At 46.1% G+C, this 14,828-nt stretch overlaps 1 protein-coding gene across 4 annotated transcripts in view; it reads left to right on the top strand.

The window, feature by feature from the left end:
- Positions 1–14,828, top strand: part of LOC142560968 (receptor-type tyrosine-protein phosphatase kappa-like) — a 586,354-nt gene that overhangs the window by 13,500 nt on the left and 558,026 nt on the right. The window contains exon 1 of one of the 4 annotated variants that reach the window (XM_075673410.1): positions 6,943–7,059. The exons of the other annotated variants lie outside the window; for them this stretch is intronic. Within the exon in view, the coding sequence (XP_075529525.1) occupies positions 6,962–7,059 (98 nt within the window). The 5' untranslated portion in view covers positions 6,943–6,961. Of the gene's footprint in view, positions 1–6,942; positions 7,060–14,828 lie in introns of those variants that run through there. 4 annotated transcript variants of the gene reach the window in all.

Consider the following 14,828-nt stretch of genomic DNA (forward strand, 5'->3'; position numbering starts at 1 on the left):
AACTCGGGGCCAAACTTGGTCAGACAGTGGGCGCATAAGCAATGGCTCACTTGGCTGACTATGCGTATTTTTTGCAGACTGCGCACTTACGAACAGAGGCTTCAATATTGGTATTCATTCCCGACCAGAATATAACGCCGCGTGCTCTCGACTTGCATTTGGTTATGCCCAAGTCGCCTTCCTAAATTTATTTCAGCATTTCGCGCTTCATACTGGCGGGAATTACAATCTTGCACCCCTTCAACAATATGCCCTGCACTTGCGACAGCTCGGCAATAATTGGCTTCAGAGGGCCATCCACCGGTTCACCTTTGCTCAGGCTTTTGATCACCCCGATCAGATAGCGATCCTTTGTTGCCTCGGCAACCAATCGCGTTAGTCTCCTGGCTGACGCGAATGAGATGACACTCACGGCAGGTACTTCAGCATCGTCGCAGTTGTTAGAAGCACGGGATGGCATAATCAGCCAGGAAGAGGTGCTTCCCTGGAGCGAAAAGAAACTCAGTGCCCTTCCGCTCTGTGAAGAAGGATGACCAGCGACTCTGGGTACGTGCGGCCCTTAATGGTGAACTGCGCCTCCGCCGCGAGTTGGCCCGGCATTGCACTATCTTCGGCATCGGCCCACGTATGGGGAGTGCTTAACGCCTGCTTCACCTTTGCCGCGGGTCGGGCCGGTATAGCACTATCTCCGGAATTGGCCCACATATGGGGAGTGCTTAACGCCTGCTTAACCTCCACCGCGGGTGTGCCCGGCATTGCACTATGTTCGCGAGCAAGGTGTGAGACCGGGCTAGTTGGTATTCCATGCTGATGTGACTAGCGCAAGAGTGGACACGGGACACTAAAAAGGCGACAAGGACAAGCGCTTGTACTTGTCGCCGTTTTAGTGTTCCGTGTCTACTCTTGCGTTAGTGACTTCAGCCATCTTCGGGATCGGTCTACGAATGGGGAGTGCTTAACGGCTGCTTCACCTCCGCCGCGGGTCGGCCCGGCATTGTACTGTCTTCGGGCTCAGCCCACGTATGGCGAGTTTCTTGCTTACCACAACGACACGAAAATTTCCTTAGGCGGTGGAGGCATACAGGTTCGCTGTAAAAAAAAAGAAAAATCAGAAACACTTTTTCCAGCGTTTCCAACATTCATAGAGCGGGCATTGCCTCCCAGATTTGCGCGCCGGAATCTCAAAGGCCATAAAGTGGCGCGCCCAGTTTCTTGCAACATCTCCAGATGGCGCTCGCCTCCGCTGCATCGCGACTCACGCAAACCAGGACGTGGTATGGCGAAAACAATATCCGCACAACATCAGAAGAAAAAATATGCGCATTCGAAACACGCCATTCCTTGCGAGGAAAGCACTCTACTTAATAGTTGTAGGCAAAATTGCACGATGACTTTTATAGCTTTTGTGAGCTTTGTTCATCACAGTGGAGCAGTGCACTGTACATTTAGCGCTTGTAGATCACGTCGCAAACTTTTTGGTAGCGAGAGCTACATTGGCCGTATTCTCGCCGTTTCGCTGTGGCCGGTGGCCACACCGCGAGCTGAGCCGTTGCCTAGCAACCGCCGCAGCTGGCAGCGCCGCTAGTCGCGCCATCTGGCATGACGTCAGAGAAGCCGGTGAAACCGCGTTGCAACAACAGAGGAGCAGCCCAGGGCCCGCACACTCTCAAGTTCAACAAATGGCCACAGAGGGCGAAAAAATCGACCGCGCGCCGCTGCTAATAAAAGCAGCATAGTGCAATCACTTCGGGATGCTTACGTTAGTTCCAGTATTTCCCGCTAAAGGCGCAGTAATAAGCGCAATTTTATTTTACGACCTTTTAGAATTACCGAAGCATTTTTATTACATAAAGAAGAGGGCAAAATTACCACTCCTAATTAGATATTGCGCCATTTAGTAGTAAGTTTATTGTTTCTTTGTCACTATAAAGGCAAATAGCGTCCAGCATCATCGCTCTTTCACGTGACCTCTGGCCTGTATTTGAAATTTTTACCGGTATTTTCGAGTGTACGGTGGCACGGATTCATTCGTTCGTGCACTTTGCTTCTTTGTTGCTAGAAATAGTTCATTGCGCTTCGATATCTCGCGTTATTTAACTTGGGGAGAAGTGACGTGTTTGCAAGCAGACATGTAAGCCCGAAAACTAGGTTTCCGTCGTGAGCCACTCGGGACGCGTCTGCATCGAAACTGGAGCTGGAGTTTGCTGCGGAATGCGTGGAGCGTGTTGCTCAGAAAGCGCTATCGCGTTTCAGCTCCGTTATCGAACGATCAATTCAAGCCGCAGAGTCGTACTGGCATGCCCTTGGAGGCTGCATTTATCTCATAAAATTGTATTCACTAATAAATGTAAAAGAAAAAAAAACTTTCAGCTAACAATGGCTAGTCCGAGGCAACAACTATTCTTTATTTCGTTTTCTTTTTTTGCGTGTTTCCCACTAGTCGCGAAAGCTTAATCACGCCTACAAACCTGTGAACCACATTTTAATAATTAGTGCTTGCATCTCTAGAAGCTCGATAGTTCCGTAGAGTTAAGGGTTGGAAATTCTGGAACACCGGCGGCCCATCGCTGCAAGATAAAAAAAAATGTCCGAAGGGTTCCTGTAAAACCAAATAATATTCAGTTCGTATACACGAATTGGAGAATGTGGTCCGATTTTTCCATAATTGCGAACGTTAAGCTGGTTTTCGATAAGTTAAGCATTAACGGTGATATGTTTGGATGGGATAATGCAAAAAACAAACGGTATGAAATCCCGAAGAACCATAAATGACACCACAAAGAGACCAGCCCTGCATTCAAAATCTTAAACATAAGCTGTCGTAGCGTCGTCAATAAAGCTGCAGAACTTGAGGGCATGCTGTTCTCGCATGATGCAGACGCTGCCATGCTTACAGAGACATGGTTGAGCAGTGAAATATTTGACAGCGAGTTTGTTCCTAAGGGTATAAGGTATTTCGGGGTGACCGTGACAGAAGAGGTGTAGGAGTGGCCATTTTGTACAAATCATCAATGCAACTTTTTAGTATGCCCGATGCGCAAGATATTGAAGCTGTCTTTTGCAAAGCATACATCAACAAGGCCCGCTTCATCCTTGGTGTGTTTTATAGGCCTCCAAACTCTTCTGCTGCGGTACTTGAAAACTTAAGGGAATATATGCACTGCCATGTAAAATCAGATGACAGAATACTGCTGGCAGGGGACTTTAATTTACCAAACATTGATTGGCACACCTTTTCATTACATTCTGCTCACAGTATTGATAACACAATCTTTGATATTGTATTCACGTTTGATTTACTGCAAATGGTAAATAATTTCACGAGAGTACAGGGAGCCGTATGCTCAATTCTGGGCTTATTTTTTGTAAGTGGCGCCATCCGAAATGCGATAACCTGTGAAGTCACAAACGGGATTTCTGATCACAAAGCTGTCTTGTTGAGCTTGTCAAATGTCTACCCTGATCACTAAAACGGTGTTCATTTGTTTCCCAATTTTTCACGTGCTGATGATGAATCTATTCTGGATATGCTTGCATTCTACTTTGATGACTTCAGAAACAGCACTTGCAATGTAAATGACTTGTGGCTTTCTTTTAGGGGAATTGTCTCTGAATGTATCGAACGATTCGTTCTCACAATTGCAAAATCTTCTGTGCACCGTAACCCATGGATTTCTCGCGAGACGTTACGCTTACAGCGAAGGCAAAAGGTTAAAAGTGAAAGCAAGAACAAATGTAACCTTAAAATCTATCGTAGAAGGCACTTCAGAACAACTAAAACAGAAAATAATTTGTGACAAAGAAAAATATTACCGAACGATCCTGCCTACATTTATTAAAACGTCTCACGAGAGATTCTGGCGCCAAATCACACCTAAATCTTCTTCTACCAGTGGGTTCATGATAGACGGCAAATGTGTAAGTGATGAGACTGTCGTTTGTTCTGCTTTTAACAAATTCTTCCAGTCGGTATTTACCAAAGATAATGGTTGCCTTCCCAGCTTTTCTATATCGCTTCCTGTTATATCGGACGTTGTCATTTCTGAGAACGGTGTTTTTAATTTGCTATTGAATGTTGATACTAAAAAGTCACCAGGACCAGATAAAATACTAAACGCGTTTTTAAAGCGTTATGCGGAATGGTGTGCCAAGTACCTGTACGTCGTATTCACCAGATCTTTACGCGATGGTTCCCTACCGGATGACTGGAGGACGGCCGAAATCAAACCTTTGCATAAATCCGGGAACAAAACACACATAGACAATTACCGACCAGTATCTCTTACATCTACATCATGCAAAATTTTAGAGCATATAATTCATAAACATATATTAAGTTTCTTAGAAGAGCACAAGGTACTTACAGATGTCCAACATGGTTTCAGGCATAAGTTTTCTACATGTACTCAATTAGTTGAGGCTGTTCACGATCTCGCACAGGCAATTAATGTGAGGGAAGCAAACAGATATTGTGTTCATGGATTTTCGTAAAGCATTTGACAAGGTATCACATAACAAATTAATCCATAAATTAGAGTATTATATAAAAAATGAACAGACACTTACATGGATCAGAGCCTATCTTACTAACAGACACCAATTTGTCACCTTAAACAATACTTCTTCTAACAATACAGAGGTTGCGTCTGGAGTCCCCCGGGGATCAGTTTTGGGACCACTTTTATTTCTATTATTTATAAATGACATAGTCGCAGAACTTTCAGTTTCCGTGAAACTTTACGCAGATGAATGTATTTTGTATGAAAAGATATCTTCTGTTGATGATCATGTGCGTCTAAATAATGACCAGGCAAAGGTCACTGCTTGGTGCGAACAATGGCAAATGTCTATTAATTTTGAAAAAAACTGTTTTTATGAGAATCACACATAAGAAAGAACCTCTTCAATTTGCATATAATGTTGACAACGTATCTCTATCAGAGGTAAGAGAGTACAAATATTTGGGCCTATGGATAACCAATGAGCTTTCCTGGACGAAGCACATAGATACTGTTGTTGCGAATTCTTTGCGTAAACTGTTTTTCTTGAGGCGCTCACTGAAATCATCTACGTCTGGTGTTCGTTTACTGGCGTACAATTCCTACATTCGTCCGTTGTTGGAATATGCCGTAATTATTTGGGACCCATTCACTTTAACCAATATTAAAAAACTGGAACGTGTACAGCATAAGGTAGTTAGGTTTGTTTTTAGTTCATACGGCCGCGCGTCTGTTGGTGAGCTCGTAAGGCGCAGTGGATTACTCCCGGTGACTGTGCGCAACCGTATCTGTCGATTAAAGTTCCTCTTTCAACTTGTAAACGGCCATTATAAGGTTAACACTTCCAAGTTCTTTACTTACTCATCAGGTTATAACGCGAGACGAAGGCATGCTTTATCGATAACCCCCATCAACGCACGGAATAACTGTTTCAAATATTCCTTTTTTCCTAGGACAATAACAGACTGGAATAATCTTAATTCTCATACTGTTACCCAGAATTCCTTATCAATGTTTGAAAAATGCTTGCAAATGTTATAAATTCGTGCGTGTTATCGGCTAGTGTTTTTTCTTGTATGTTATGTATTCTTCACCAATGTCTGAAAATGCCTGCATATGTGATGGATTTGTATGTGTTTACATGCTTGTATATTTCTATGTATACCCACCCTGCTATGATCTGATTTCACATCGCAGTATTTATAAATAAAAATAATAAAATTATATAAAAAAGAAACGTTACGCTATATTTTACTGCACATATTGCCAGCTCTTGACGCTTCTTAATGGTAACAGCGCGAACAAGACGACGACGGAGTGAAAGGACACAGGCCGAGCGCTCGTCCTGTGTCCTTTCACTCCGTCGTCTTGTTCGCGATGTTCCCATTATGAAGGTATACCAACTCGCCAAACTTTCCACTTTAAAACTTGACACTTCTGCAAATTTGGTGTTCAGATACGGCAGTAAAGGCTATGACACAAGTGGAGTGCTGGCAAGTAACGCTACGAAGACAACAGTACTAATAAGGACTTCTGCAAATATTGTATGAATAAACAAGGACACTAAATAAACATTTAAGCAAGCCCAATTAATGCTACGGATCATGGGATAATGCAATTTATCGTTTAATGCTGAAAAAACATCTCGGTTTGTGTATTCAAACAATGCAAAGAGGTTGCAATGGGATGAACACTTAAACCTTGTGGTCTCCGTCTATAGCGGTGCTCCGCCGGGAGTCACCTAGACCACCGCGCGGGTCCGAGGATGCGAGCCCCTCAGGGGGGCACGGGGGGGGGGGGGGAGGGGCGATCAGCTCAGCCGCGTGTGTAGCGTGTGCCCGGAGCGGACGCTCGTTCGGTCTCCTCTGGGAGAAGTGCCGCAAGGAGAAGGCCCCTAGAACAAGGAAGGTGTTTATTATACGACCTACTTGGCGTTCAGGACAGCTGTTACAACCGTATCGGCGCGGGGCCCATCAGCCGAAGCTCCCGCAATTCAAGGGTGACACTCAGTATCTGGGATGGATGGATGGATGTTATGAGCTTCCCCTTTGGAACGGAGCGGTGGGTTGCGCCACCAACCTCTTGCTAAAATACTGCCTACTGTCGACCGAGGTTAAACAATATTTCAAAAGAATATCTCAAAATGCGATAACACGCCTCTATACGGGAGGATGGCTCCCAACGACCAGGGCAACGTTCCCTCAGCTCGGAGTAGCCTCTGAGAGCGACTCGGCGCAATACGACCGCTCACTTGAAGTGAGTCGCATCTCTTTGGCGTGAGTGAGCGAGTGAGTGAGTGATGAAACTTTATTGCAGGTCCGGAGAGGACGCGAACTCGTCGCGCACCCGGCTAGTCCCACGTCGCGACCGGCAGCCCTCTGGTTCGGTCGCGGGCACGCCGGACAGCCAGGATTTGCTTTTCTGGAGCGGGGCTACGCAGAAGCGAGTCCCACTCCTCCTTGATGAACTTGGGGTATGTTGACCCGCACTCCCAGAGCATGTGCGCTGAAGTGGAGGTCTTCCCGCAGGAGGGGCAGGTGTCGTCGCTATACAGGTCCGGGTAAGCCTCGTGGAGAACGGACAGACACGTATACGTGCTGGTCTGCAGAGCCTAAGCGAAACGGCTTGCGCCCTATTCAACTTGGGGTGAGGGGTCGGAAGACCCTTCTAGACAAGTAGAAGAATTTAATAATCTCGTTAGTAGCGGGCGCGTCACTGTGGCCTTAGGGAGCAGGGGAGTCGGTGATTCTTGCAGAGGAAGTGCGGTCGGTGAGGTCACACGCAGCCTCGTGAGCAGACTCAATGAGGTTCGGGGGAGCACACTCGACCGACCCTACGTGAGCGGGAAACCAGTGGATTGAATGATGCGGGAGAGCATATCGACTCGAGCTGCTAAGAAGACGAGCAGCGTGCTTGGCGATGCAACCCTTCTGAAAAGCCCTAACTGCCGTTTTGGAATCGCTATATATCTCGGACCCACGACCGTCTAGCAGGGCGAGGGCGATGACGGCTTGCTCGGCGACTCCGGGGTCTGAAGTGCGAAGGGAGGCGGTATTGGAAATCTTGCCGCCGGACTAGACCACAACGATGGCAAAGGTCTTCCCATCGCTGTACTCCGTAGCGTCGACGAAGCCTGCTCTAATGTCTCGTTGCTTGATCTGTTTGAGGATGGCTGCGGCTCTGGCCTTGCGTCTGCCCTCGTTATGGACGGGATGGACGTTTCGGGGCACAGGGGCCACTTCGAACTTGTCTCGAGTGCACCTAGAGATCGGGGTACTGACCATCGGGAATCCCGCAGGTTGGTAACCCAGCTCTTCGAGGATGTGTTTACCTGCCGCTGCGGTGCTTAGGCGAGTGAGTTGCGCGCGTTCTTGGGCTTCGGCAATCTCATCGGCAATGTTATGCATCCCCATCTTGAGGAGACCTCGGTATGGGTCCTGATGGGTAGCCCGAGAGCCCTCTTGACCACTTTGCGGATGAGAGCGTTGAGCTTGTCTCGCTCCGCTCTGAGCCATTTGTGCATAGAAATTGTGTCCGTAAAGTGGCATAGTACGAAGGCATTGAGAGCCTGAGGAGATTGTTTTCCTTCATTCCTCGGTGCCGGTTTGCTATTCTGCGAAGGAGGCGGAAAGCGTTGTCCGTCTTTGCGATGATCTTGCGGAGAGCCGTTCCGCTCCCGCCGGTGAATGTGACAAACATGCACAGGACCCGAATAACGTCGACTCTGGGTATCACGCCTCCACTCCCCCCCCCCCCCCCCCCCCGCCGTACAAGTGCGAAGACTGATGCTGCTTTCGGAGACTGGCTTCCGATCTTTGGGTCTGCCTCCCTTCTCTTTTCTGTAAAGCAGAAGCTCCGACTTGGCGGGGGAGCATCGAAGTCCGGTGGGGAGGAGATACTCCTCGATCACGTCAATGCGAAGCTTGGCCTTCCGGTCCGTCAGGAAAGAGCTGACGTAGCTATTGAATCTGGAACCGAGACCCAGGTCTGAAATGGTCTTTACGATGAAGCTGTGGAGCATGTTGTTGAAAGCTTTCTCGAGGTCCAGACCGAGCAAAGCCTTGACGTCTGTGGAACGGCCATCCACAATCTGATGCTTTATTAGCTTCATTGCATCCTGCGTCGAGAGTCCGGCGCGGAAGCCGATCACGTTGTACGTGTAGCCTTCAGAACAGGAGCAGCGAATAGTTACGCAACCGCCTCGGGTCGAGGGCCTTCGGCCAACCGAAGGGGTGACCGGGCGAATCGCCAGTCAGTGCGCACCGTTTCGCTGTCCGAGAGCTTCTCCCGGCGTTGCCGCTCCTCGGTCGGCTTGAGCCGCCAGGAGAGAGGGACCACGGTTTCCACCCAAATGGACCAATCGGGTGAGCCCCTGGGCCGTTCAGGGGCGGACAGCAGCAAGTGTTTTACGGTCCCGCTGCGGTTCGGCGCCATCGGAGGAACGAGAGAGAGGGAAAGCGGTGGAGCACGCGCGCGAAGTTCGAAAGCGACCTCACCACGCTGCGGCTCCTGTGCACACAACGTGCTGCGCTATGGTGCTGCAAAGAAATGGACTACGCAGTACCCACAACTTGGAAACAGAGGTGAGCAAGGAAAGCTGTAACGTTAAGGGGATAAGCAGAGAGCATATTGGGTGAGAGAACAAACGCGAGTTAACGACATCTTAGCTGAAATCAAGAAAAAGAAATGGGCATGGGCAGGGCATGTAATGAGGAGGGAAGATAACCGGTGCTCATTAAGGGTTACGGACTGGATTCCAAGAGAAGGGAAACGTAGCAGGGGGCGGCAGAAAGTTAGTTGGACGGATGAAATTAGGATGTTTGCAGGGACAGCATGGCCACAATTAGCACATGACCGGGGTAGTTGTAGAAGTATGGGAGAGGCCTTCGCCCTGCAATGGGCGTAGCCAGGCTGGCTGTTCATCTGGACGGAAAATTGTCAGATCAGAGTGCGGAAATCTCCCAATAGTGGGGTATTTCACATCGCTTCTGATTCCGATCTATCTATCGTTACCTAACTTTGCATAAGCTTTTCACCTTTTAGTCTTTAAGTCGTGTCCAATGGCTTCGTACTCTTTACCCGAAGAATTTGATGCTTATTTTTCATCGTACTGCCGTTCACTGACCCATTTCAATGCGCGAAGTCTGCAAAAAAACATGGATGGCATCGCAAATTTTTTATCTACCCGTCATAATTTCTGTTATTTGCGTTAGTGCAACCTGGCTCTCCGTATCTCACAATAACTTGTATAGCTTTCCGTCGTACTCATCCGAATACTGCTACCCGTGATAACAGTAATCATGGTGGTGCTGCTATTCTTGGGTCCTCAGAGTTGCGTTCTCATAGGCGATCTGACTTGACACTCAACGTGGCGAGCTGTGAATCTGTGTGGGTCGAATTTGACGATGCATTCTTTTCACAAGAAGAACCTAATGGTTGGCGGCACCTATCGTTCACCCTCATCATCTGGAAGCGCGTTTTGCTTGGTCGTAGGAAACTTGCTGCGTAACTTAACATCGGAACAGAAAAATGTCATCATCATGGGTGATATTAACAGTAATTTTTAGATACATCCAATCCACTACTTAATGATTACGTTAGCTGCCCAAATGTGTTCGGATATGAAAACCTAATTACTCTTCCAGCTCGTTGTCCCACGAATAAACAGGGGACGCTTATCGACCACATAGTATCCAATCTTCTTACTAACCCTGATTGTGGCGTTATCGAAGCTTCAATAACCGATTATTACCCAACATTCGTGCGCTTAACTTCTACTGCTAGCACTACCGATGCAAGCTTCACCAGAAAAAAGTTTAATTCATAAATTTTTATTGAATTAATCGCCGCTTCAGACTAGTCCCCAGAATGATATGTGATAACCCTGAAACTGCCTATAACACATTCTCAGAAATAATTTCTAATACTATTTTAGATTCCACGGTACTAATGAATTGTAAAAAATAAAAAGCGTTCTCAGGTCCTCGTAACCTTTGCATATCCACCAGTTTACTAAATTGCTTAATGAAAAAAAAAACCTTTAGGGAAAAGCAAAAAAAAAAAAAACTGCCATTTAACACTGCACTTCACGAAAGGTATAATAGATATTCTAACTTACTAGGAAAACTACCCAAACAGGCTAAAACGACGTTATGAAAATTAAAATAAGTCTGCAGGAAATGATGTCAAAAAGCAACGCAAAGTATTAAACTCTTTTTTAGGTCGATCCAATCATAATTCCGAAATAATTATGATACCATCGAGCGATCTTCTCTTGATAATCCCTTGGACATTGCAAACTCCTTCATTAATTTCTTCTGTGCAGATAATGAAGGGTGCGACGATTCATTGACCGAGACTTAGCCCCGTGTTCCTCATAGCTTTTTCCTTCACGCCGCAACACCTGAAGACATAGTCATAGTAATTTAGAGTCTAAAAAATAGAGGTCCTGGTCTCGATAACTTCAGCCCATCTCTCGTAAAAATGATAGCATACCTAATATGTGAAATGTTCTGTCACATAGTGATCGAGGAGGGCATCGAGGAGGGGCCGAATAGCAGTCCGGGTGCCGGAGTGGACGCCGTGTAGCCCCAACGAAACACGAGCCGTGCACGCCTTATGCTCGAAGCAGGCACCATGCGGGGATGAACGCTGCGTCCACGGTCGACACACCAAAGCAATGGCTACCGTCAGGCAAACCCCAGGGCACATACATAACAGTACGCTCCAACTTCTGAAGGTCGGCGTTTTGAGTGTGTTTTTTTTAAATGTCCGGATGCTGCGCGTTTCAGTGCACCAGCCGTCGTGAAAATGGCGTCACGCTGTTCGCCATCCCTTGAAGAAAAAATGACACCGCGCGTAGAAAGAAGTGGATTCATAGCATCGGCCGTAAGTACTTGGTTCCGACCAAGCATACTATGCTCTATGAGCTACTCTGTATTCCTTTCTACTTAAACGATAGTGTATCCTTGAAGCTTATTGCATGTTCATGAGAATGCAGACAATTTTGCTTAACTGGCTTATCATTTTCCGTAGTGTTAAACGTAATTCTTTTCACTTATTGACACTGCCCTGTATGTTGTTATAACGACTGCTCGTGTGCGGAATTCGCCAATAATAGGCTCTTCACTTTCAATAGGCTCTTCACTTTCTTAACATCCGTGTGGATTTCCTGCGAAAACTCTTGCAGCGCAGACGTTCATTTTGTTGCTAGCTCACAAGCGCGGTTCTGGCTTGGCGCAGGATAGCAAACGTGATTTTTAATGCAACAGCATTAGGAGGACCACGAAGGCGCAAACCATCCATAGTTTGTGTGAAGCCACGAGGTCTGTGACTAATAATGACAAGTAAAACTGAATGTGATTAAGAAAGAATGAGCAATGGTGAGAATAATTAACAAAGACTGGGCTGTAATGACTGAATAATAATCATTGACGTAAAGAACGACCATGGATTAGTCAGCGAAATTGAGAATAAAGGAAAATGACCTCCTAAAATAGAGAATGAACAAGACTGACTCAGGTATACTGACAAAGGCAGATCAAAACTGAGAATTACCATGCAAAATTAAAAATGAGTAACGATGATTAAACAAAATTTCAAAAGACTAAGCAGAACTGAGAATGACTGAGCAAAATTAGAAATAACGCAAGAAAATTACAAATAATTAGGAATCCCTCAACAAAATTGGGAATGACTAAGAACGAAATATCAAATTAGACAATGACTGAACCAAGCTTAAATGGCTAGGAAAAACTCATTAATACGGAGAAGGACTAGACAAAACAAGACATGACCAAGAATCACTGTATAATTGTAAATGGCGAAGCAGAATTGATTCACCAAAATTGAAAACGACTGAGGCCTTTCAGAACTTTCCAAGTTAATCAACAAGCGTAAAACAGCTGTCATAAGAAAATATAACATGGACAGAATTCAACATGTCTCGGGTACGGAGGAAACCTGAAAGCAGTGAAGAAGAAACTAGGAATAGGCAAGAATCAGATGTATGCTGCAAGAGACAAAACGGGCAATATCATTACTAATATAGATGAGATAGTTCAAGTGGCTGAAGAGTTCTATAGAGATTTGCACAGTACCAGTGGCACCCACAATAATAATCATAGAGGGAATAGTCTAGAGGAATTTGAAATCCCACAGGTAACGCAGGAAGAAGTAAAGAAAGCCTTGGAAGCTATGCAAAGGGGAAGACAGCTGGGGAGGATCAGGTAACAGCAGATTTGTTGAAGGATGGTGGGCGGATTGTTCTAGAAAAAACTGGCCACCCTGTATACGCAATGCCTCATGACCTCGGCCGTACCGGAATCTTGGAAGAGCGCTAACATAATCCTAATCCATAAGAAAGGGGACGCGAAAGACTTGAAAAATTATATACCGGTCAGCTTACTGTCCGTTGCCTACAAAGTAGTTACTAAGGTAACCGCAAATAAAATCAGGAATACCTTAGACTTCGGTCAACCAAAGGACCAGGCAGGATTCCGTAAAGGCTACTCAACAATAGACCACATTCATACTATCAATCAGGTGATAGAGAAATGTTCGGAATATAACCAACCCTTATATATAGCTTTCATTGAATACGAGAAAGCGTTTCATTCAGTCGAAACCTCAGCAGACAGAGAGGCATTACGGAATAAGCGTGTAGACGAGCCGTATGTAAAAATACTGAAAGATATATATAGCGGCTCCACAGCCACCGTAGTCCTACACAAAGAAAGCAACAAAATCCCAATAAAGAAAGGCGTCAGGCAGGGAGATACGATCTCTCGAATGCCATTCACAGCGTGTTTACAGGAGGTATTCAGAGGCATGGATTGGGAAGAATTGCGGATAACAATTAATAGAGAATACCTTGGTAACTTGCGAATCGCTGATGATATTGCCTTGCTTAGTAACTCAGGGGACCAATTGCGATGCATGCTGACTGACCTGGAGAGGCAAAGCAGTAGAGTGGGTTTAAAAATTAATCTGCAGGAAACTCAAGTAATATTTAACAGTCTCGGAAGAGAACAGCAATTTACAATAGGTAGCGAGGCACTGGAAGTGTTAAGGGAATACATCTACTTAGGGCAGGTAGTTACGGCGGATCCGGATCACGAGACTGAAATAATCAGAAGAATAAGAATGGGCTGAGGTGCGTTTGGCAGGCATTCCCAGATCATGAACAGCAGGTTACCATTATCCCTCAAGAGAAAAGTGTATAACAGCTGTGTCTTACTAGTACTCACCTACGGTGCAGAAACCTGGAGGCTTATGAAAACGGTCCTACTTAAATTGAGGACGACGCATCGAGCTATGGGAATAATAATGATGGATGTAACGTTAAGCGATAAGAAAAGAGCAGATTGGGTGAGAGAACAAACGCGATGGTAATGACATCTTAGCTGAAATCAAGAAAAAGAAAGGGGGGGGGGGCATGGGCAGGAGATGTAATGAGGAGGGAAGATAACCGATAACCGATGGTTACGGAAAGGATTCCAATGGAGGGGAAACGTAGCAGGGGGCGGCAGAAAGTTAGGTGGCGGATGAGAATAAGAAGTTTGCAGGGACAACATGGCCACAATTAGTACATGACCGGGGTTGTTTGAGAAGTATGGGAGAGACCTTTGCCCTGCAGTTGGCGTAACCAGGCTGATGATGATGGTGTTGATGAAGTCTTAAGCAAAAGTGGATTTTTTATTCAAGAAGTATTAAAGCCGCTACATCGAAATCCCTCCGAAGCAGTAAGAAACTATGCTGCCTCTAAAACGACAGATGCATCAGCATTTCTGCGAAAATTGTGCACTAGATAAAATCTGCATTTAGGATAACATCAGTGGGGCTGAAGAATGCTGAGGAATGTACAAATATGTAACGTAAAGATGCTACCATTAAAGCTTTGCACTATATAAGACACGTATTTAAATGTCAAAGCCTATGTCAGCTATAATAACACGCAGTTATCGTTCATGCCGCAAGCGTTCACATTTAACGCTTTCATTGCACTAACGAGATGGTGATTAAGGGGGCTCATGGTATGGTCGAGCATGTCCAACCACTTTCTCGCGTTTTTGTATTGTAGTACGACGTATAAAAGAAAAAAAATGTTAACTTAGGCGTGCTCGCGCGCGCCAGCCAACGCTAGGGCCGTCTGCCACACGGTGGCCTTCTCAGCGTGCCGTGCGCAGGGCGTGCAGCCGGCCCGGGGGAGAGGATATCGAGTCCGAAAGGGCGCGAGTGGAGGGGAGTTTTGATACTTTCTGTATTAAGGGGCTTCAGTCAATGCGAGCTTGGATGAGAGCGAGGCCAAGCCGTGAGCGTTGCGCGGGA

Source organism: Dermacentor variabilis, chromosome 10, assembly GCF_050947875.1.
Source record: "Dermacentor variabilis isolate Ectoservices chromosome 10, ASM5094787v1, whole genome shotgun sequence".
In the NCBI taxonomy this organism is placed as follows: Eukaryota; Metazoa; Arthropoda; class Arachnida; order Ixodida; family Ixodidae; genus Dermacentor; species Dermacentor variabilis.